Genomic DNA, 22,557 nt, shown 5'->3' on the forward strand with positions numbered 1-22,557 from the left:
CCCTCATTCCCAGCTTCTGGCAAACAGAGGCTAGGGACACCATCCCTGCCCATCCTGGCTAATAGCCATTGATGGACCTATCCTCCATGAATTTATCTAGTTCTTTTTTGAACCCTGTTATGGTCTTGGCCTTCACAACCTCCTCTGGCAAGGAGTTCCACAGGTTGACTGTGCATTGTGTGAAGAAATACTTCCTTTTATTTGTTTTAAACCTACTACCTATTAATTTCATTTGGTGACCCCTAGTTCTTGTGTTATGAGAAGTAGTAAACAACACTTCCTTATCTACTTTCTCTACACCAGTCATGATTTCATAGGCCTCTATCACATCCCCCCTTAGCCATCTCTTTTCCAAGCTGAAAAGTCCCAGTCTTTATACTCTCTCCTCATATGGAAGCCGTTCCAGACCCCTCATCATTTCTGTTGTCCTTTTCTGAACCTTTTCCAATGTATCTTTTTTGAGATGGGGCAACCACATCTGCAGGCAGTATTCAAGATGAGGATGTACCATGGATTTATACAGAGGCAATATGATATTTTCTGTCTTATTCTCTCTCCCCTTCTTCACGATTCCCCCCACAACATTCTGTTTGCTTTTTTGGCTGCCGCTGCACATTGAGTGGATGTTTTCAGAGAACTATCCAGAATGATTCCAAGATCTCTTTCTTGAGTGGAAACAGCTAATTTAGACCCCATCAGACACTCATCGGATACTCATTTAGACACTCATCAGAGCAGAGAGTTGCTCCGAGGAAGCCTGTGGATTAGACTCATCTCAGAGCTGCACCAGCCAGACCCCAGGAGTTTTGAACCAAACCGCCAGCCACACAGCAAGCAACCGAGAGGCAGACGTCATGGCTCAGATCTCGGAGTGGACCTGACTCGAGCACTGCCGTCACTCTCCCTGGGGCTGGTGACTGCTCCTGGCAGGTTCCTCTGTTGTCTAATGTTGCTGCTCGTGAGTCGTTCTGCTCCTCAGCTTCCTTGTTAAACATGCCCGGCATGTGGAAAGAACCTGTTCCCCAGTGCTGCCCAGGCTGGTACTGGAACTCCCTGGTGAGTGTGTGGTACAGGTGCCCTTTGCGCTAACCCACCTCCTTTCACCTGCTGAGTTCATTCCTCTAGCCCCAAGTTCAGATGTGGCCCAGCTGGAGGTCACATCGCTGAGCCACCTGCAGCACACAGTGCGGACTCCTCTGCAGCCACCTTCACCTGGATTATGGGACTGTGTGGTTCAGAGGCTACGAGTAAGAGAATCATAGAATATCAGGGTTGGAAGGGACCTCAGGAGGTCATCTAGTCCAACCCCCTGCTCAAAGCAGGACCAACCCCAACTAAATCATCCCAGCCAGGGCTTTCTCAAGCCTGACCTTAAAAACTTCTAAGGAAGGAGATGCCACCACCTCCCTCGGTAACGCATTCCAGTGCTTCACCACCCTCCGAGTGAAAAAGTTTTTCCTAATATCCAACCTAAAACTCCCCCACTGCAACTTGAGACCATTACTCCTCATTCTGTCATCTGCTACCACTGAGAACAGTCTAGATCCATCCTCTTTGGAACCCCCCTTCAGGTAGTTGAAAGCAGCTATCAAATCCCCCTCATTCTTCTCTTCCATAGACTAAACAATCCCAGTTCCCTCAGCCTCTCCTCATAACTCATGTGTTCCAGTCCCCTAATGCTTTTTGTTGCCCTCCGCTGGACGCTTTCCAATTTTTCCCATCCTTCTTGTAGTGTGGGGCCCAAAACTGGACACAGTACTCCAGATGAGGCCTCACCAATGTCGAATAGAGGGGAACGATCACGTCTCTCGATCTGCTGGCAATGCCCCTACTTATACACCCCAAAATGCCATTGGCCTTCTTGGCAACAAGGGCACACTGTTGACTCATATCCAGCTTCTCGTCCACTGTGACCCCTAGGTCCTTTTCTGCAGAACCGCTGCCGAGCCATTCGGTCCTGTGACAAAGCTCTGTCCTTGCCTCTGTGGGTCCCGCGTTTCCTGGCGGATTTCGCTAACCTCAGAGGCTCACTGCGACCCTCCATGTAACCCTTCTTTCTCTAGAGACAAGGGTCACAGTCTACTGAGCCATTTTCATCATTAGCCAGCGAGGGAGGAGAGGAGAAATTATCCTTCTTTGCACAGTCTCTGTTGTCTCCCAGTCTTAGTGATTAATCAGGGGGCAAAGGTCGGGGGGAGCCCGGGCCCAACCTCTACTCCGGGCTCCAGCCCAGGGACCCTAATAGTATCAGCTATGGTAGCTGACCTTTTAGAAACATGACATGTACAATTCCCTGGACTACTTCCCCCACAGCAGCCCTCACTTCCTCAAGCTCCACTTCACCCTTACCTCAGGGCCTCCTTCCTTGTGCCTGATGTGGTGTGTACTACTCTGCCTCTCCAACAGCACAACTTCCTCCCACAGCTCCTGACATGCACACCCACCTGACTAACTGGGAGGCTTTCAACTAGTTTCAGCCAGCCCCTGATTGGCTTCAGGTCCCAATCAACCTAGCCTTCTCCCTGCCTTCTGGAAAGTTCTTAATTGGCCCCAGGTGTCTTAATTGACCTGGAGCAGCTTCCATTTCACTTAACCTGGTACCAGGGATTTGTTTAGCCTGGAGCTAATATATCTATCTCCCACTACTTTTCTATAGCCATCTGGCCTTGCCCCGTCACATATCCTTCCCCTCCCCGCCCGCCCCCCGCTCAACACCATAGAGCTAGGCAACTTGGGACGCCAGGCAGTATGCTCGTGACAGACCATCAGCGTTGCCATGGTGGCATCCAGCCCTGTGCTGTATGCGGAACTGGAATGGTTGGAGGGATAAGAACCACCTGGTGACCCTTGCATTCTTTTCCTTATTCCGCTGCATCCACTGGAGGGATGCATGGTCCGTCACAAGAGTAAATCGCCGGCCTACGAGGTAATAACGCAGTGTCTCCGTAGCCCATTTGACAGCAAGGCATTCTCTCTCGACTACTGCGTATTTCTGTTCTCTTGGGAGAAGCTTTCTGCTTTGGTAGAGGATCGGGTGTTCCTCTTCTCCCACCATTTGCGACAGAACTGCTCCCAACCCCACCTCGGAAGCGTCTGTTTGTAAAATAAATTCCCTGTTAAAGTCCGGGGCTATGAGTACGGGGTCATTACAGAGGGCCGTCCGAAGGTCTGTAAATGCCCCATCTGCTGCGTCGGTCCACTTTACCATGCCTGGACCTCGGGCCTTCACCAGGTCCGTTAGGGGACTTGCCCTCGTGGCAAAGTGGGGAATAAACTGTCGGTAGTAGCCTACCACGCCTAGGAACGCATGGGCCTGCTTCTTTCGGGTCGGCTGGGGCCAGTTTTGAATTGCCTCTAGCTTATTCATTTGGGGCTTCACTATGCCCCTTCCCACAATATATCCCAGGTACTTAGCCTCTGCTAGCCCTATGGCGCATTTAGCGGGATTAGCAGTGAGGCCAGCCCGCCTTAAGGTGCGCAGTACTGCCTCAACTTTCTCCAAGTGGGTTCCCCAGTCTGGCGTATGGATGATGACATCATCTAGGTATGCAGCTGCATAACTAGTATGGGGGCGCAGCAGCTTATCCATGAGGCGCTGGAATGTGGCTGGAGCCCCATGTAGCCCAAAAGGGAGGACGGTGTACTGGAATAGCCCATCCGGGGTGGAGAATGCTGTCTTTTCTTTAGCTTCTTTGGTCAGAGGAATCTGCCAGTACCCTTTTGTCAGATCCAGTGTAGTGAAGAATCGGGCATTACCCAGTTGGTCAACCAGTTCGTCGATGCGTGGTATGGGGTATGCATCAAACTGGGATATTTCATTCAGTCGGTGAAAGTCATTACAGAATCTCATGGTACCATCAGGTTTAGGCACTAGAACAATTGGACTAGACCACTGACTGTAAGATTCTTCAATAACCCCTAATTCTAACATTTTCTTTACTTTGGCCTTGATTTCTTCTGTTTTGGCTGCTGGGATTTGGTAGGGTCTCAGTGTTACCTTGGCTCCGGGGATCATGCGGATATGGTGATAGGTCTCAGTCATCCGCCCTGGTTTTGTAGAGAACACATCTCTGTTGCGATTAATCATGTCGGCTGCCTCGATCTTTTGGATCGGTGTCAAGTCGGATGATATCCTCACTTGCTCGTGTAAGTTATTCTCCTGGGGAAGGGTCTCCTGCATGACTAAGCATGCCTCTCGATCGTGCCAAGGTTTTAGACAATTGATGTGGTAAATTTGCTCCGATTTCCAGTGGCCTGGCTGCCGCACCTTATAGTTCACCTCTCCCACGGCTTCGATTATTTCGTAGGGTCCCTGCCACTGGGCCAACAGTTTACTTTCTGCTGTGGGCACCAGTACCATCACCCGATCCCCTGGTTGGAACCGTCGAAGCTTCGCTTGGTGGTTATAATGGGTTCGTTGGGTCTCCTGTGCTCTCTCCAAGTGCTCCCGTACAATGGGCGTAACTCGGGCTATCCGATCTCTCATCTGCAGTACATGCTCAACTATGTTCCTTCCGAGATTTGGCTCCTCTTCCCAGGTTTCTCTGGCTATATCCAATATGCCCTGAGGGTGGCGTCCATATAGTAGTTTGAATGGAGAGAAACCCGTGGAGGCTTGCGGAACCTCCCAGATGGCAAACATGAGGTAAGGCAATAAGGTATCCCAATCTTTCCCATCCCGGCTCACCACTTTCCTGATCATGGCCTTGAGGGTCCTATTGAACCTTTCCACAAGGCCATCTGTTTGTGGGTGGTATACAGAGGTCCGTAGGGCTTGTACATGGAGCAATGAACAGAGATCTTTCATCAACTTGGACATGAAAGGTGTCCCTTGATCAGTCAATATCTCCTTGGGTAGCCCAACCTGGGCAAAGATCTGTACTAGCTCCTTAGCTATTGTCTTGGAAGCTGTGTTGTGCAGAAGAACAGCTTCCGGGTACCGGGTTGCATAGTCCAGTACAACAAGCACATGTTGGTGGCCCCGAGCTGTCTTCTCTAGGGGCCCTACCAGATCCATGGCTATCCATTCGAAAGGAATCTCTATTATTGGAAAAGGTATCAAAGGAGCCCGCAAGTGTGGGCGAGGGCTATGTAACTGACACTCCGGACAAGGGGTGCAGTATCGCTGGACATCTTCATGTACTCCTGGCCAGAAGAACCTCCGCAGGATCCGTGCCTGGGTTTTCTCTACCCCTAGGTGTCCTCCAAACAGGTGACTGTGGGCGAGACTCAATATGGCTTTTTGATGTTTTTGTGGCACCAGAAGTTGTTGTATCTCTTGCTCCTGCATTTGCACCACGTGGTACAGGAGATCTTTCTTCACTATAAAGTAAGGTCCGAGACCTTCCCATCCATGGGTATCCCATCGATCTCGGCCACCTCTTTCCTGGCGTTATCATATCTGGGGTCCTCCGCCTGGTCCCGCCCAAAAGTCTCTCTCCCGGGACTAACCTGCCCAAGCTCCCAGGGGCCGGCTTCTGCTTCTTCCAACGGCTCACCGCCATCATGGCTGGGGGCAGCTTCTGGCTCACCTTCTGTGGTGGAAGTTTCTCTGTTGGCTGCTTGCATCCATCTGCCTATGAGGGAGGTCTTCTGGCCCTGGGTCAGGATCCGGGTTCCCAAGGCCTTCGCAGCCTTCCTCTCTTTTTTTGTCTTCCGGGTCTTTCAGGGGGCTGAGAACAGATCCTGAGAAATCTCAGCGAACATTGGGGGTTGACATTCCCCCGGTGACAAGCCGCTGTCCTCAGCGTCCCCACCTCCCTCCAGTCTCTCCGGGGGGAGTAAATTATCAAACCCGGGATAGTCCCTCCCAATGACTACAGAATATGGAAGTTTAGGAACTACGCCCACGGCCACCTCAATGGGGTTTCCCTGAACCTCTATCTCCACTGGGACGGTGGGGTAATGGCTCACAGCCCCATGCATGCACCTCACTGCTACGCATATTTTTTACCAGCTTACCCGATATGAGGGTGATAGCACTCCCAGAGTCCACAAGCGCTGTAGTCTCTGCTCCATTTATCCTCACTGGCCTGGTGTAATTATGCGGGGCTAATGCGACCCCCGTGAGGTGGATAAAGGAGCATGGGACCTCCCAATCCCCCAAGTTACATTGCATAGACTCCTCAGTGCTGGGACACTATGCTGCTATGTGTCCCCACTCCCCACATGCATAGCATCTATAATTGCTTTTAATCACTCCCCTATCCTGGGGGTTAGGGGTTTAGTCCCGGGGTTCCCCCCACTCAGGCCAATCCCTTCCTTCTGGGGTCTCCGCTGGTTTTTGGCCCCCCCCCTTCTTCCACCTAGGACTCCCCGGGGTTTGGCTGCCCAACCTTCCAGGGTTGGGGTCGGGTGCTTGCTTCGAAAGGGGCCTTCCTTGGGTAGTTGGGTCAGTTCCCTGGCTGTCATCCATCTTTCTACCAGTGTGATCATCTCATCATACGTGGATGGATCATTCTGGCCTACCCATTTGCAGAGATCAGGCAGCAGTCCCCACATGTAATGGTCGATGACCAGGGTCTCCAAAATCTCCTCCGGCCTGCACAGCTCAGGTTGTAACCACTTCCGTGCGAGGTGTATGAGGTCGACTAGCTGGGACCTCGGGGGTTTGTTCTCCTGGTATTTCCACTCATGGAACCTCTGGGCCCTTATCACTGCCGTTACCCCTGATCATGCTAGGATCTCTGCCTTCAGACGGGTATAGTCAGTGGCATCCATGGCAGGCAAGTCAAAGTAGGCCTTCTGGGCCTCTCCACACAAAAAAAGGGTGAGAATGCTGGCCCACTGCTCCTGGGGCCACGCCTCATGCTGAGCAGTCCTTTTGCATGAGAGGCGATATGCCTCTACGTCATCTCCTGACGTCATCTTTGGCAGACAACCAGTGGCCCTCAGGGTTCACGTCCCGTTGGACCCCCGGGCCTGGGTGGTGAGGATCTTCAGCTGGTCCACCACCTCTCTCAAGAGGGCATGATCTTGGGTCTCAAGAGATCGTCTAGCTCTCAATAATTGATTGGTTTCCTGCTGTAGCCGCATAGCCTCCTGTTGTGCCATTGCCTGAACCCGGGTGGCCTCCTGCTGGGCTGCCGTGGCTTGTACCAGAGCTCTGACCACCTCCTCCATTGTGGTACAAAGCAAACAAACAAAAACCAAAAAAAAAAAATCCAAAACCCTAGTGCACTTTTTTTTTAAACCTCTTTCTTCTGCCACGCTGTGAACGAAATCCCACTTCTTACACCAGTTGTGACAAAGCTCTGTCCTTGCCTCCATGGGTCCCGTGTTTCCTGGCGGATTTCGCTAGGCTCAGAGGCTCACTGTGACCCTCCATGTAACGCTTCTTTCTCTAGAGACAAGGGTCACAGTCTACTGAGCTATTTTAATCATAAGCCAGCAAGGGAGGTGAGCAGAAGTTATCCTTCTTTGCACAGTCTCTGTTGTCTCCCAGTCTCAGTGATTAATCAGGGGGCAAAGGTGGGGGGGGAGCCCGGGCCCACCCTCTACTCTGGGCTCCAGCCCAGGGACCCTAATAGTATCAGCTATGGTAGCTGACCTTTTAGAAACATGACATGTACAATTCCCTGGACTACTTCCCCCACAGCAGCCCTCACTTCCTCAAGCTCCACTTCACCCTTACCTCAGGGCCTCCTTCCTTGTGCCTGATGTGGTGTGTACTACTCAGCCTCTCCAACAGCGCAACTTCCTCCCACAGCTCCTGACATGCACACGCACCTGAAGTGGTTCGGGACTATTTAGAAAAGCTGGACGAGCACAAGTCCATGGGGTCAGATGCGCTGCATCCGAGAGTGCTAAAGGAGTTGGCAGATGTGATTGCAGAGCCATTGGCCATTATCTTTGAAAACTCATGGCGATCGGGGGAAGTCCCAGATGACTGGAAAAAGGCTAATGTAGTGCCCATCTTTAAAAAAGGGAAGAAGGAGGATACTGGGAACTACAGGCCAGTCAGCCTCACCTCGGTTCCTGGAAAAATCATGGAGCAGGTCCTCAAGGAATCAGTTCTGAAGCACTTAGAGGAGAGGAAAGTGATCAGGAGCAGTCAGCATAGATTCACCAAGGGCAAGTCATGCCTGACTAAACTAATTGCCTTCTATGATGAGATAACTGGCTCTGTGGATGAGGGGAAAGCGGTGGACGTGTTGTTCCTTGACTTTAGCAAAGCTTTTGATACGGTCTCCCACAGTATTCTTGCCAGCAAGTTAAAGAAGTATGGGCTGGATGAATGGACTACAAGGTGAATAGAAAGTTGGCTAGATTGTCGGGCTCAACGGGTAATGATCGGTGGCTCCATGTCTAGTTGGCAGCTGGTATCAAGTGGAGTGCCCCAAAGGTTGGTCCTCGAGCCAGTTTTGTTCAATATCTTCATAAATGATCTGGAGGATGGTGTGGATTGCACCCTCAGCAAGTTTGCAGATGACACTAAACTGGGAGGAGAGGTAGATACGCTGGAGGGTAGGGATAGGATACAGAGGGACCCAGACAAATTAGAGGATTGGGCCAAAAGAAATCTGATGAGGTTCAACAAGGACAAGTGCAGAGTCCTGCATTTCAGACGGAAGAACCCCATGCACCACTACAGACTAGGGACTGAATGGCTCGGCAGCAGTTCTGCGGAAAAGGACCAAGGGGTTACAGTGGACGAGAAGCTGGATATGAGTCAACAGTGTGCCCTTGTTGCCAAGAAGGCCAATGGCATTTTGGGATGTATATGAAGTGGCATTGCCAGCAGATCAAGGGACGTGATCGTTCCCCTCTATTCGACATTGGTGAGGCCTCATCTGGAGTACTGTGTCCAGTTTTGGGCCCCACACTACAAGAAGGATGTGGAAAAATTGGAAAGCGTCCAGCGGAGGGCAACAAAAATGATTAGGGGACTGGAACACATGAGTTATGAGGAGAGGCTGAGGGAACTGGGATTGTTTAGTCTGTGGAAGAGAAGAATGAGGCGGGATTTGATAGCTGCTTTCAACTACCTGAAGGGGGGTTCCAAAGAGGATGGATCTAGACTGTTCTCAGTGGTAGCTGATGACAGAACAAGGAGTAATAGTCTCAAGTTGCAGTGGGGGAGTTTTAGGTTGGATATTAGGAAAAACTTTTTCACTCGGAGGGTGGTGAAACACTGGAATGCGTTACCTAGGGAGGTGGTAGAATCTCCTTCCTTAGATATTTTTAAGGTCAGGGTTGACAAAGCCCTGGCTGGGATGATTTATTTGGGGTTGGTCCTGCTTTGAGCAGGGGGTTGGACTAGATGACCTCCTGAGGTCCCTTCCAACCCTGATATTCTATGATTCTATGATGCATCCGGCACCAGCTACTGTCGGCAGACAGGACACTGGGCTAGATGGACCATTGGTCTGACCCACTATGGCTGTTCTTATGGGTGAGAAAATATCTTTTAATGGACTGTCTTCTATTGGTGAGGGAGACAAGCTTTCGAGCTTACACAGAACTCTGGAAAACATACTCTTATGTTACGTTAACCTACAGCCTCAAATCAGCAAGTCCAGACAACCCATACTAGGAGTGCAGGGGGAGAGAGAGGACAGACCTTGTGAACCTCTGCCAACAAGATCTGAAACATCACCGAGAGCTGAAGTGGGCCCAGGTGGTTAAGAGGGAAGCAAACCTGATACTGATCTTCTGAAAGCAATCCCGGCAATTCTCATTGCATAAGACTAACTATAGTCCTGAGTCAAAGAAAGATTAGGAGAAAAAAAACAATCACTAAACAGTCAATAGGAGTTTTTCTATTTGCTTCAAGGCCCTTTGAGTCTGGCCCCAGGGGAGAAACAGACCCAGGAGCAATTAGCATCCTGAGGGTGTACAGATGAAAACCTGCCAGTAAAGAAAACCAACCCGAGTGGCTGCAGGGCTTACAGAGGGTATCCAGTCTGAGGACTGGCTGGGCCTGGATCCTTCAGGAGCAGCTGTGGATTTCCTCAGAACTCTGGCTACTCTGGTCTCCCTAAACTTCACTCCACAATTAACCCAAAAGGAGTCAGAGAGATCAGAACCCTGGGTGTGGCAGATGCAGGCTGCCATTTGGGGTTGGCAGGGGCACTGACCCTGCCCACGGTGGGCGACACCTTGGGGTGTGAGAGGACAGCAAAGCAGAGTGGGGCTTAGAACATGACGTGGCAGGGAAAAGGGCAATGGGCTTCTGGGTCACGTCCTCTGATACATCATTTCAGCCAACAAGGAGGGACCAGTGCCCTTGTCCACAGCTCTCCTGCAGTCACCCTGGGTCTCTGAGGACATGGCACCAAAGGGAGGGACCCTGCCCTGTCAGGAGCTGGGCTTGGTGATGGGTGTGTGCCATCTCTGATGCTCATCCTCACCCCCTGCCCTGGCACCCACTCTATGAGCCAGGCTGGTGAAGCAGGGACAGGGCAGGTCCAGGGCTGGCTGGCAGGGGCCAGAACCCTCTGCCCTCTAGGCAGGCCCCAGCACCAGGCAGAGCTGCAGGCTCCCACCTCTGCCCTGCACTCATTTCCCTTTCAAATACTGAGGGGAGGATCAGCTGGGGCAAATGGGGGAGGGCCTGGGCATGAAGAGGGAAGGAGGGGCCTGAAGAAAGGGAGCCAGGGAGTGGCGTGGGGAGGCTGTGGGGGGAGAGGGGAGGGAGCCTTAGGCAATGCTGGATTCAAGATCAGCTCAGGGACCTGGACTCAACTACACATGGAGCCCTGCTGGCCAGCAGTGTCAGTCTGACACGAGTACGAGGCACTCTGGGGCTCCAGGCTGGGCAGGAGGTCTGGAGTGAGGTTCAGCCCCATGGGAAACCAACGACTCCTGAATTAATCTGGCATCCCCGAGCCACCCCGCGTACTGGCACAGCGGAGTGGCGCCAGGACACAGCAGCACATGTGAGGGTGCACCCCGAGTCTTCACAATCACAAACCAGCGTGCACAGCCCCAGCGTCCACAAAAGACCCTACAACAACAAACCGGAACGCCTAGCCCATCATTCACAAGAGACCCTAAAATAACAAGGCAGGATGCATTGTGGGCAACCCTACAATAACAAACCGGAAGGTATAGCTCTAACATTCTCCAATGACCCTATAATAACAAAGCTGCAGAGCACCCATTAACAACCTACAGCCAAACGCCAGTCCCCGCATCCCAGCCACCCCACCAGCGCACTCTTCAGAAGGAAGAAGCCGGGCCAGATCCCCCTCCTGTCGCTCTGCTGACCCTAACAGGGTTACCCCAGACCTGAATCTGGCCCACTGTGTTTTGGGGGCATTCATCTACTGTGAGGCAGCAGGGACTGAGTGAGGCAGTTTGACCTGGGAATGTGGCAGGGGAGTTTACTGGGACTGTCTGATCGGTGATGAGATAGCAGGAGATGGCTTCACTGGCTGTCACCTGAGCCGGGAGGGGGGTTGGGTCCAGGTGACACCTTCTGCCGGGGAAACTGGACAAAGGCTGGAGGAGGAGCTGGGGGGAGGCTGGGGGAGTCAGCTGGAGGGGGTTTCATTTTTGGAGTGGGCTGGGGAAGAGGAGGGAGCCCCCCCCCAGAAGGACCTGACTAAGGGGTCCTGTTTATGCCTAACCTCTGGTCTGGATTATGTTCCTGTCGTTTCTAATAAACCTTCTATTCTACTGGGTGGCTGAGAGTCACGGTGAATCGCAGGAAGTGGGGTTGCAGGGTCCTGAGTCCCCCAACCTCTGTGACACCTATCCCATGTGGGGGAAGTGTCTTTGGGACAAAATCCCCAGCAGGACACTAGAATGCAAGCCTGCAAACACACAACCTTTCCTTCCTGCCCAGCTTGAGCCCAGCCCCAGCACCACCTGCAGGAGCTGGCACAAGTCCTGGAGTAGAGCGACCCCAGGTAGAGGGAGCTTGGCTCTGTTGTGCCAGTGCAGTGGGGAGCTGGCAGCTACCCACCTCAGACTGCCCAGGCTGCAGACACCTACCCATGACACCTTCACACGTGGTACACACATCCACTAATCAAAGGCCCCAGGCAGCAGCTCAGTATCGAGACCCTCCAACAAATAGAAACTGAGGCACAGAGCGGGCAGGGACTTGCCCAAGCTCGCATAAGTCAGACGCAGGGCTGGGAGTGCAACCTCAGAGTCCTGACTCCAGGCCTCCTGCTTAGGCCACTATATCCCACTGCCTACCATGGCAAGTGCTCCCCCTGCAGAGCCTGCAGCTGGGGTGTCTCCCCCCCCCAGGGCCTGTCTGCAGCCACGGCCCCCGGCTTGGTCACTGCTGCAGGGACACACACCTGGGTGTCCCAGGGGACTCGGAAAGCTGCCGTGACGTGGGGGGGTACGGAGAGGACTCTTACCTTGGGGTGTGGGGGAGCAGAGCCCACCCAGGGCAGCTCTACGGTGTGTGAGACACACCGGCTTGGCTCATGGTTCTTCCTGAAAGAGAAGAAACCCGCATATTACAGCAGGCCCCATGGCTGTGACCTCTCCAGCTGGGCTGGGGCCGGAGGGGCCGGGAGGAGAGAGGCCAGCAGTGGGGATCCCAAAGAAGTCGAGGAAAGGGTCGTCCTGGGGAGCCACCAGGTGCCGCTCAGCTGCCACATCAGAGAGGAGACGCAGCCTGGTAACGCGTCCAGGAGAGACGCGGCGCTGGAGGGGCCCACCAGGAGCTGGCTTCAGGTCACTTGCATTTCATGAAGATCCCCAGGAAAGTGCAGCAGCAGCAAGCTGGACCGGACAAGTTACAAACACGCTACCGAAGCAGCCAGTGGAGAGAGCAGCTGCTCCAAGGACTGCAACAGATGCTCCAACTCCTGCACCTGGTACCTTGCGTCTGGCTAGTGGACTGCAACCTGCGTTCCCCCTTCCATCACACCTGGCCAGGGCCACGCAGAGAGCTACTGAATTGCCACCCGCAGGAGGAGCAACAGCAGTTGCCTCGCTGCGAAGGAGACTGGGTTATTACCCAGGCAGCTGGTACTAGTGACGAGGGGCTCACACCGGCACAGGTGTGGAGCTGCAGCAGGTGGCCCCTTCATGCCACTGCAACTTTGAGGAATTGAACTGGGAACTCTGCCCAGCTGAAAACGAGGGCGACAGCTCAGCCCCTAGCCTGAGAAAGCTGCCTGCTGGATGGCCTGAGGGGAAGCAGATTACAGCTCCCCGGCTCTCAGGCAGCACACCGAGCCACAGATCGCAGCATGCATCATTGTCTGCTCCCGCATGGAGCATCTGGTCTGGGCACCGGTGCTCTCACTGGAGGCACCCAACAGGGCAGCGCCAAGCTCTGGGGTGCATTTTCGCTGCCCCACGGCAAAGAATCCACATGGCCTGGTTCTCAGCATGCAGGAGCCACAGATCCCAGTGCAGGGAGCCCTGGCTGCTCAGACCCACTGATGGGCAGGCCAGCTGAGTTTGCCTTCCTCCAGCAAATATTAATGCTGGCACCGCTGGACGGGCTCACCAGTAATGACAGGGGCAGGGCTACCATGCTCTGCATCCAGTGAAATCCTTCTAATTGCCATGTAGACCCTGCGCCAGTGAGCCTTGCACTCCTGCTCCCTGAACGCAGGGGCCACACTCTGTCACCCCCCTCCTCCCACTAGGGCAGGGGCAGGCAAACTTTTTGGCCTGAGGGCGCATCGGGTTTCAGAAATTGTATGGAGGTCCGGTTAGGGGAGGCTCCGGACTGAGTCCCCAAACAGCCAGGCGTGGCCCAGCCCCCACCCCCTATCCGACCCCACCCTGCTTCTCGCCTCCCTGACGCGCCTCCCCCCCCAGGACCCCTGTCCCATCCAACCATCTCTTCTCCCTGTCCCCTGACTGCCCCTGCCCCTAACTGCCCCCCACCGCCCCATCCAACCCCTCCTCTCCTTCCTGACTGCCCCCCCCAGGACCCCTGCCCCATCTACCCCCCGCTCCCTGACCACCCTCGGGACCCCGCCCCCATTCAACCCCCCTGTTCCCCACCCTCTGACCGCCCTGACCCCTATCCACCCCCCCACCCCCTCAAACTCCCCTGCCCTCTAGCCAACCCGCCCTTCTCCTGCCCCGTCACCACGCAGCACAGAGCCCTGGTCAGGCCGGGCTCTGCAGCTGCACTGCCCCGGGAGCTCGCAGCCCCCCCACCTGGAGCATCGCGCCAGCAGGGCAGTGAGCTGAGGCTGCGGGGGAGGGGGACAGCGGGGGAGGGGCCGGGGGACAGCCTCCCAGGCCAGGGGCTCAGGGGCCGGGCAGGAGGGTCCCACGGGCCAGATGTGGCCCACGGGCCGTAGTTTGCCCACCTCTGCACTAGGGTCTGTCTCACAGCATGGGCTGGGCTCTGAGCCCACGTGTGCCAGCCAACCCCACCCTGGGGTCAGGGAGTCACGCTGGATTGACACCACACATGTTTTCACACCGGTTACAGCAGCGCCTGGAAAGCCCAGCTGCAATCAGTGCCCCTGCATGACCCCGCACAGACACAGCAAGCCGGGCCCTGCCCGCAGGGCTGAGTCTGAGCAGACCAAGCACCTGTGGCTGGCTCCATGGGCGCGCGCCAAGGCTGGGGAGTGACTCACAGGATTGGCCCCGGCCAGGAGAGTCACCAAGATCCTCGACAGGGCCCCCAGTGTGCAGCGCCAGCAGGGACTCCTGGGCACCCACTGCCCTGCCAACCTCCCCAGGGCCCAGATCCACAGCACGCTGGGTGCCCCTCCCCCAGGGCCCAGACCCACGGCATGCTGGGTGCCCCTCCCCCAGGGCCCAGACCCACGGCACGCTGGGTGCCCCTCCCCCAGGGCCCAGACCCACGGCATGCTGGGAGTCCCCCGAGGGCTCAGAGTCATGGCACTCCCCTCCCCCAACCCTCGCAGGGCCTAGACCCAGAGCACACCAGGCACCCCCCACATCCCTTGCAGTGTGTGCGGTGTGACACCCTGGCACCCCAATATTCACCACTGTCATGTAATTAGGATGTGTTTTGTACAAAGTGCTCCTTGTGAGGTGCCATTCTAAAAGTCTTGCTCTGCTAGACAGGCATATCTCGTTGGATTGCACGTGCTACCGTCGTGTGTGACATTATGAAGCTGGGCTACGTATGTGTCACTGAAACGTGGTGTGACGTTGAACGCACCCACAAGCCGCCTTGCGGGTACAACAGTAAAAAGCCAAACAGTGTGAACGGCTCATGGAGGAAATGCACAAGCACCAGGGTTACCCCAGGAACTGTGGACAATAGAAACCTCTCAGAGACAGCACTGCCCAATGGGAACTGTTTGACGCAGGTCACAGCAAAGGTGCTTTCCAGCAAGTTGGAAGAAGATATAAAAGGGGGACAATGACATCCTGGGGGGACCTCACTCTCCCTACAACACCTCACCTGGAAACACCTGAGGAACAAAGACTGAACGGGAGGAAGTGATGGTCTCAGGCTAACAGATTTCTAGCCTGTGTATGAAAACCTGGGAAACCCAAGCTGCAAAGCCAAGGCCGCTTGTGCCTTAAGAATCTGCCAGCCTGTTTATCACTCAGGGTGAGAATTTGCTAATACATCTCCCACCTGTCTAGTGTGTTAAGCTCAGTTTGTGGTTTTGTTTATTTACTAGGTAATCTGCTTTGATCTGTTTGCTATCACTTATAATCACTGAAAGTCTATCTTTTGTATATAATAAACTTATTTCATGTTTTAATCCAAACCAGTGCGTGTTTGACTAAGGTGTCTGGGGAAAATCTCAGCTTGATTTCCGCAAGTGTGCATGGTCCTCTTCACACTGAGTGAGAGGCGGACTGGATATTATAACCCACATACGGCCAGATTTGACCAGGGCAGGACGTACTGCTCTGGGGTCTCAAGCTGGGAGGTTCGTGGCTAGAGAGCCTGCGTGTGACTGCAGCTGGGTGTGTCCCTACCTGTGTGAATGATGGTGAAAGTGCAAGCTTGGAGGACTTTGCAACTTGTCACACCAGTAGAGTGCAAAGGGAGCCCAGGCTGGTGGGCCAGCGGGCCCAGTAGTACCCCAGTTCCAGGTGGCATCCCGGGGGCGGGGGGGACTTGTCACACACGGCACACCAGGCACCCCCCTCATAGGTAGGGTTGCCAATTCTCCAGGATTGCCCTGGAGTCTCCAGGAATTAAAGATAAATCTTTAATTAAAGAATATGCCATGTGATGAAACCACCAGGAATACATCCAACCACAACTGGCAACCCTACTTGCAAGGCCCAGAGCCACAGCACACTGGGCACCCCTCCCCCAAGGCCCAGAGCTACGGCACAGCTGGGCAAGCCCCTCCTAAACCCCTCGCAGAGCCCAGAGCCATGGCACACCAGGTACCTCTCCCCAGGGCTCAGCACACCAGCTGCGCTCTGTGATCTAAGAAAGCCTCCCCCAGGGCTGTCAGAGGGAGACCTAGGCACCACCCTTCTGTAGGGCAAGTTTGGGGGATGCTCCCTCGGGGGCTGGCTGTCGCTGCAGCAATCTGTGGCACCAAGTCTGCCTAGATCCAAGCAGGAGGCAGCCACACAGTAAATCACTGGCCAGCATCTGTCTGGGAGCAGGATCAATCTGGAGGTGTGGGACTGACATCGGCATCTGGGGATCCAGCCCTGGGTTCAATCAGCTTCTCCAGCCTGGCACTAGTGGGTATCGTGGCCCACAAGGCACCAGCTCAGCTTCAATGCCCTTTGGAAACATCAACTAGCTTCGTGGGGCAGCTCTCTGCTCTCAGCACCCCATACTACAGGTGGGGAAACAGAGGCATTGAAGGGGCCCACAGTGACAATGGCAAGGCTAGAATCTAGCTGTTCTGAGGCCACTGAGCCCCTTCAAACCCTGGAAGGAACCAGAGCTGTGGCAGGGGGTTGGTTTGTGTCCCTCGTACCCACACTTATCTCCATGGCACCCGGCAGGCACTGCTGGGAATGAGGCTGCCAGGCCCGGGAGAAGTGGGGGGCATCAGAATGAGCTGGCAAGGCCCCCACATATTAGAGGTTTCCCCAGAATATGTGGGGGGTCCCCAGAACACCCCTGGGGGCGTGCCCCATATCACTCTCTGCCAAAGGACCAATGTGGTGCGAGCTCGGCACCCACAGCCAAACCCAGACACACCGCAGGTCCCTGCTCCCTGCTAGGAGGAAGAGGAGGGTTTATCCATGGCGGGACGATGCCCTCAGGGGAGCTGCTCAGTCAGAGGTGCCCAGTATAGTCCCAACGGCTGCCACGCTTGCCTGCCTGACCAGACATGAGGGATTTGCAATCTGCGCCTAACCACATAAAGGAGGTGGGGGATAGCTCAGTGGTTTGAGCATTGGCCTGCTAAACCCAAGGATTGTGAGTTCAAACCTTGAGGGCGCCATTTAGGGATCTGGGGCAAAAATTAGGGATTGGTCCTCCTTTGAGCAGCGGGTTGGACTAGATGACCTCCTGAGGTCCCTTCCAACCCTGATATTCTATGATTCCTAGGCTAGGCTTGAGCTGGCCCAGCAAGGCAGGAAATGGGCAAGCTTCCCACAACTCAGCTCAGCTCTTCGATGCCTCTCACTCCCGACCTGCAGCCCCCACTAGTCCAGTGCTGGACCTGTCCCAAACAGCAATCCAGCACATGTGGTTTTGCACCATGTGGACATAGAGATCTCAAGCCCATTTCCCCTCACATCCATCCTGGCAGTCAGGCCCCCAGACCCCCAGTGGGAACTGGAGGCCCTGGGGGGCCTTTGACTCTGACCCTGGAGTGCAGAACCCACGGTGGGGACTGATGCCAGCAGGTGCCCTGGCTGCTGCAGTTCCCAGGCAAGGAGGGAGGGAGGGAGGGGCATGCAGAGGGAGCGCTGTTTCTGATACATTCAGATGCATCTGGGTCACACTGTGCCTTTCTCCTCCCGCACATGGCTTCCCTGGGCCGATCAGGGACACGACCTGCCCTGCAGCTGCACTCCCCAGGCAGCCAGGAGTGTCTCACTGCTCGAACAGGGAACGTTTTGCTGATGCAGTAGCTAAGGTCTGCAGTGTTTGGCTCCCTGCTGCTCATCCAGGGAGTGCTCCTCCCGCCTGCCCAGGGAGCTCTCTGCCTGCCTGCCCACCTGCCCGGGGAGCTCTCTGCCTGCCTGCCCGCCTGACCGGAGAGCTCTCTGCCCACCTGCCCGGGGAGCTCTCTGCCCACCTGCCCGGGGAGCTCTCTGCCCACCTGCCCACCTGCCTGGGGAGCTCTCTGCCCACCTGCCCACCTGCCCAGGGAGCTCTCTGCCCACCTGCCCGGGGAGCTCTCTGCTCACCTGCTCACCTGCCTGGGGAGCTCTCTGCCCACCTGCCCACCTGCCCAGGGAGCTCTCTGCCCACCTGCCCGGGGAGCTCTCTGCTCACCTGCTCACCTGCCTGGGGAGCTCTCTGCCCACCTGCCCGCTCGCCCGTCCGTCCGCCCGCCCGCCCAGGGAGCTCTCTGCCCACGTGCCCGCCTGCCCGGGGAGCTCTCTGCCCACCTGCCCGCCCGCCCAGGGAGCTCTCTGCCTGCCTGCCCGCCTGCCCAGGGAGCTCTCTGCCCGCCTGCCCGGGGAGCTCTCTGCTCACCTGCCCGCCTGCCCAGGGAGCTCTCTGCCTGCCTGCCCGCCCAGGGAGCGCTCTGCCCACCTGCCTACCTGCCCGGGGAGCTCTCTGCCCGCCTGCCTGCCTGACCGGGGAGTGCTCTGCCCACCTGCCCACCTGCCCGCCCAGGGAGCTCTCTGCCCACCTGCCCACCTGCCCGGGGAGCTCTCTGCCTGCCTGCCCTCCCAGGGAGCGCTCTGCCCACCTGCCTATCTGCCCAGGGAGCTCTCTGCCTGCCTGCCCTCCTGACCGGGGAGTGCTCTGCCCACCTGCCCACCTGCCCGCCCAGGGAGCTCTCTGCCCACCTGCCCACCTGCCCGGGGAGCTCTCTGTCCACCTGCCCACCTGACCGGGGAGCTCTCTGCCTGCCTGCCCACCTGACCGGGGAGCGCTCTGCCCACCTGCCCACCCAGGGAGCTCTCTGCCCACCTGCCCACCTGCCCAGGGGGCGCTCTGCCCACCTGCCCGCCCAACTGGGGAGCTCTCTGCCCACCTGCCCGCCCCGCCGGGGAGCGCTCTGCCCACCTGCCTGCCCTGCCCAGGGGGCCCTCTGCCCAGCTACCCGTTCACCTGGGGAGCTCTCTCTGCCTGCCTGCCTGACCAGGGAGCTCTCTGGCTGCTGGGCACACAGATGGGCTCCCAGACACAAGTAAAGCTCCGGAGCAAACAAGTAGGAAAATGCACAGAGCAAACGGGTAGGAAAATGCACTTACAAAGCAATTCTCCATCGGACTGGGCCTGCCAAGGGGAGGAGACAGTCTGAATTATTACAGCACAACATCACAGCAACACAACCCCACCCAGCACAGAGCCACAACACCACAACACAGCACAACACAACCCCAGCCAGCAACACAACAGAGCAGAGCCACAACACAGCATAACATAACCCATCTAACACAGAACCACCCCACAACCCCACCCAGAGCCAGAGGACAGAACCACAACACAACCCCATCCAACACAACCCCCAGAACCATAACACAACAAAACCCCAATCTAACAGAGAACCACAACACCAGCACACAGCACAACACAACCCCATCCAGCACAGCACAGCACAGAACACCAGTACAGCACTGCATCGCAACACTGAAACACAGCACCGTGGCAAAAACCAGCACAACTCAGCAACAGAACAGCAACACCGGTCAGTACAACTGTGCAACTCAGACCTGCACTAAGCCACCAAGTAATGCAAAGCAAAGTCACAACACAGCCCCGTGAGCAGAGCCTGCAAACACCACACCGCCGTTATAAAAACGGAACAGTCCAACCCCCTCCGCTCCGCTGTTGGGTTCTGGCCTGAGTGCAATGCCAGTCCCACCGCGAAGGACGGGGGCGGGGGGTCTGGGATCCTGGCCAGCCCCCAATCAGTCCCACACAGAGGGGCCACTACACACTTTGCTGCTTTTTCTAAGCAGCAGCCCTACGCACAGGCCTGGCTCTGCTCGTACACCCCAAGACAGTACCACTGCAGCCTAGCCCTGCACTGCCCACTCAGGACGCTACAGGGAAAGGGACGCCCATGGCTGAGCCAGGATTCAGCCACCCTCTTTCCGCGGCCTCCAGCCCACTTGGTTTGACATGGTTGAAGGTCCAGGCTGTGAGCTGTGGAGAAAGCAGTGCTAGGAAGACAGGGGTGACCCGCCGGGGTCCTGCTGCAGCCCTTCCTGGGGATGGAGTGCCCCACACACCCACAGAGCCCCCCATGGCTCCCTACACACACACCCTGCACCCCTACACACACACACCAAGAGCCCCCTGTCACGGAGTCCCCAGGCGATGCTCTGGAACTGCTCCCCATGAAGCCAGTCAGGACTCTGGGGAAGTCTCCTCTCGGGGAGCAGCCTGTCTGCAGGACACACAGCTCCCTCGGCTCCACCTTCCTGGCTCTGACCTTGGAGCATTCAGCATCCTCTGCCCCTCCGTGCGCTTCCCACAGCGAGTCCGCTCAGGCTGGGTCCTGGAGAAGCTAGAGGGTCCTGTCCCCCAACTCTGCAGTCAGACGTGACTCTCAGCCAGCCAGTAAAACAGAAGGTTTATTAGACGACAGGAACACGGTCTAACGCAGAGCTTGTAGGTGCAGAGAACAGGACCCCTCAGCTGGGTCCATTTTGGGGGGCTGGGAGCCAGACAACCACGTCTGCACTTCACTCCATGTCCCCAGCCAGCCCCAAACTGAAACTCTCTCCAGCCCCTCCTCCTCTGGGCTTTGTCCCTTTCCCCCCAGGAGGGCACTTGATTCCTTTGTTCTCCAACCCTTTAGCTCTCACCTTGCAGGGGGGAAGGGCCATGCCATCAGTTGCCAGGAAACAGGGTGTCGGCCATTCTCTATGTCCAGACCCCTGCACACACCTGCCCTCTAGGGCTCTGCAAGGATCACGCACCCTTATCCCACTGTGATGAAGTGGGACTGTTCTTAATGATTCCTCTGAATAGTGTGGGGGTGCCTCAGTTTCCCCTATGCAGTTCTTAAGTCTCTAGGTGGTGAGATAAGGGTGTATGATCATTTCAGAGCCCTAGAGGGCAGGTTTGTGCAGGGGTCTGGAGACAGAGAATGGCCGACACCCTGTTTCCTGGCAACTGATGGCCTGGGCCCTTCCCCCCTGCAAGGTGAGAGCTAAAGGGTTGGAGAACAAAGGAATCAGGTGACCTCCTGGCCCGGAAAGGGACAAAGCCCAGAGGAGGAGGGCTGGAGAGGGTTTCAGTTTGGGGCTGGCTGGGACATGAAGTGAAGTGCAGAAGTGGTTGTCTGGCTCACTGCCCCCCAAAATGGACGCAGCTGAGGGGTCCTGTTCTCTGCACCTACAAGCTCTGTTTTAGACCATGTTCCTGTCATCTAATAAACCTTCTGTTTTACTTGCTGGCTGAGAGTCACGTCTGACTGCGGAGTTGGGGGGCAGGACCCTCTGGCTTCCCCAGGACCCCGCCTGGGCGGACTCGCTGGGGGAAGTGCACGGAGGGGCAGAGGATGCTGAATGCTCCGAGGTCAGACCCAGGAAGGTGGAAGCTGTGTGAGCTTTGTGTCCTGAAGACAGGCTGCTCACAGAAAGGAGACTTCCCCAGAGGCCTGACTGGCTTCATGGGGAGCAGTTCCAGAGCATCGCTCAGGGACTCCGTGACACCCACCACCTAGGTACTTAAGAACTGCATAGGGGAAACTGAGGCATCCCCACACTATTCAGAGGAAAGATTAAGAACAATCCCACTTCGTCACATCTCTCCCCCCTTCGAGACCGAACTGAGCGGGGTCACTTTAGCCAGTGACCTGGGGAAGTTCGAAGCCACCAATGTTCCCATGAATGCCCCAGCATCTCTCCCATTCCTTGGTGGGAGTTACACCAGGCCCTTCCAGTTTCACGCCCTCCCATAGGTCAGGGGTGGTCGATAGCACTCGCATGCCACATGTGGGAAGGTTTATGCAGCCCGTGCCCTTTGGCCACCCCAAAACCCCCGGGGATCAAACTGGGATCGGGTCTTCTCCCAGCGCTCCAGTCTGGAGGGCTGCAATTCGGGCTCTCTTGGTTAAGGGCCCCCATCTTGACCTGGGCCACATACTATTCACTTACAGAACTAGCATGGAGACATCCCTTTCTCAACAACCTTGTCTCCCCAACAAGCTGGCCCAACACAGCCACTTGGTTATAGGACTGTTTAACTTTCTTAACAGCTTTCATTTCATCTGAGACCTTCTCAAAGCTATCCACACTGGATCCTTCAACAGGAAAGTCCGTGGATCCATTCACAACAGAAAATTTCTGGCTGTTAGGAACTGAAACTTCCTTGATTAAATCACTTTCACACCCTTCAGTTGCAGTAAACTGCTTGCAAAGACTCCATGAGGATTCCTTTCCCAAGGGCTTTTCTATGCAACAATTCACCCCTCACAGAAATTCTGCCCTTACCCTCTTCACCGAGGGCTTGCTCTGGAGGAACACTTTCCTGAACAACAACAGACTCTTTCTGGGTCTCACTTACATCCAGAATTACCTCTGGCCCATCCGGCGGATTCCTACACAATCCCCTTTCAGGCA

The 22,557-nt window shown here is 55.8% G+C and overlaps 1 protein-coding gene across 10 annotated transcripts in view; it reads right to left on the reverse strand.

The window, feature by feature from the left end:
* LOC102942935 (RAP1 GTPase activating protein) overlaps positions 1-22,557 on the reverse strand; it is a 183,963-nt gene that overhangs the window by 73,319 nt on the left and 88,087 nt on the right. For 7 of the 10 annotated variants that reach the window (XM_037881354.2, XM_037881351.2, XM_037881348.2 and 4 more), the window contains exon 3: positions 12,321-12,399. The exons of 1 other annotated variant lie outside the window; for it this stretch is intronic. Coding sequence is in view for 5 of the 9 variants with exons in the window: in XM_037881351.2 (XP_037737279.1) it covers positions 12,321-12,399 (79 nt within the window). In the remaining 4 variants the exon portion in view is untranslated. Of the gene's footprint in view, positions 1-12,320; positions 12,400-19,233; positions 19,259-22,557 lie in introns of all 10 variants that reach the window. 2 more of the 10 variants (XM_037881353.2, XM_037881355.2) reach the window with 1 other exon arrangement.

This window comes from Chelonia mydas, chromosome 18 (assembly GCF_015237465.2).
Source record: "Chelonia mydas isolate rCheMyd1 chromosome 18, rCheMyd1.pri.v2, whole genome shotgun sequence".
Lineage (NCBI taxonomy): Eukaryota > Metazoa > Chordata > Testudines > Cheloniidae > Chelonia > Chelonia mydas.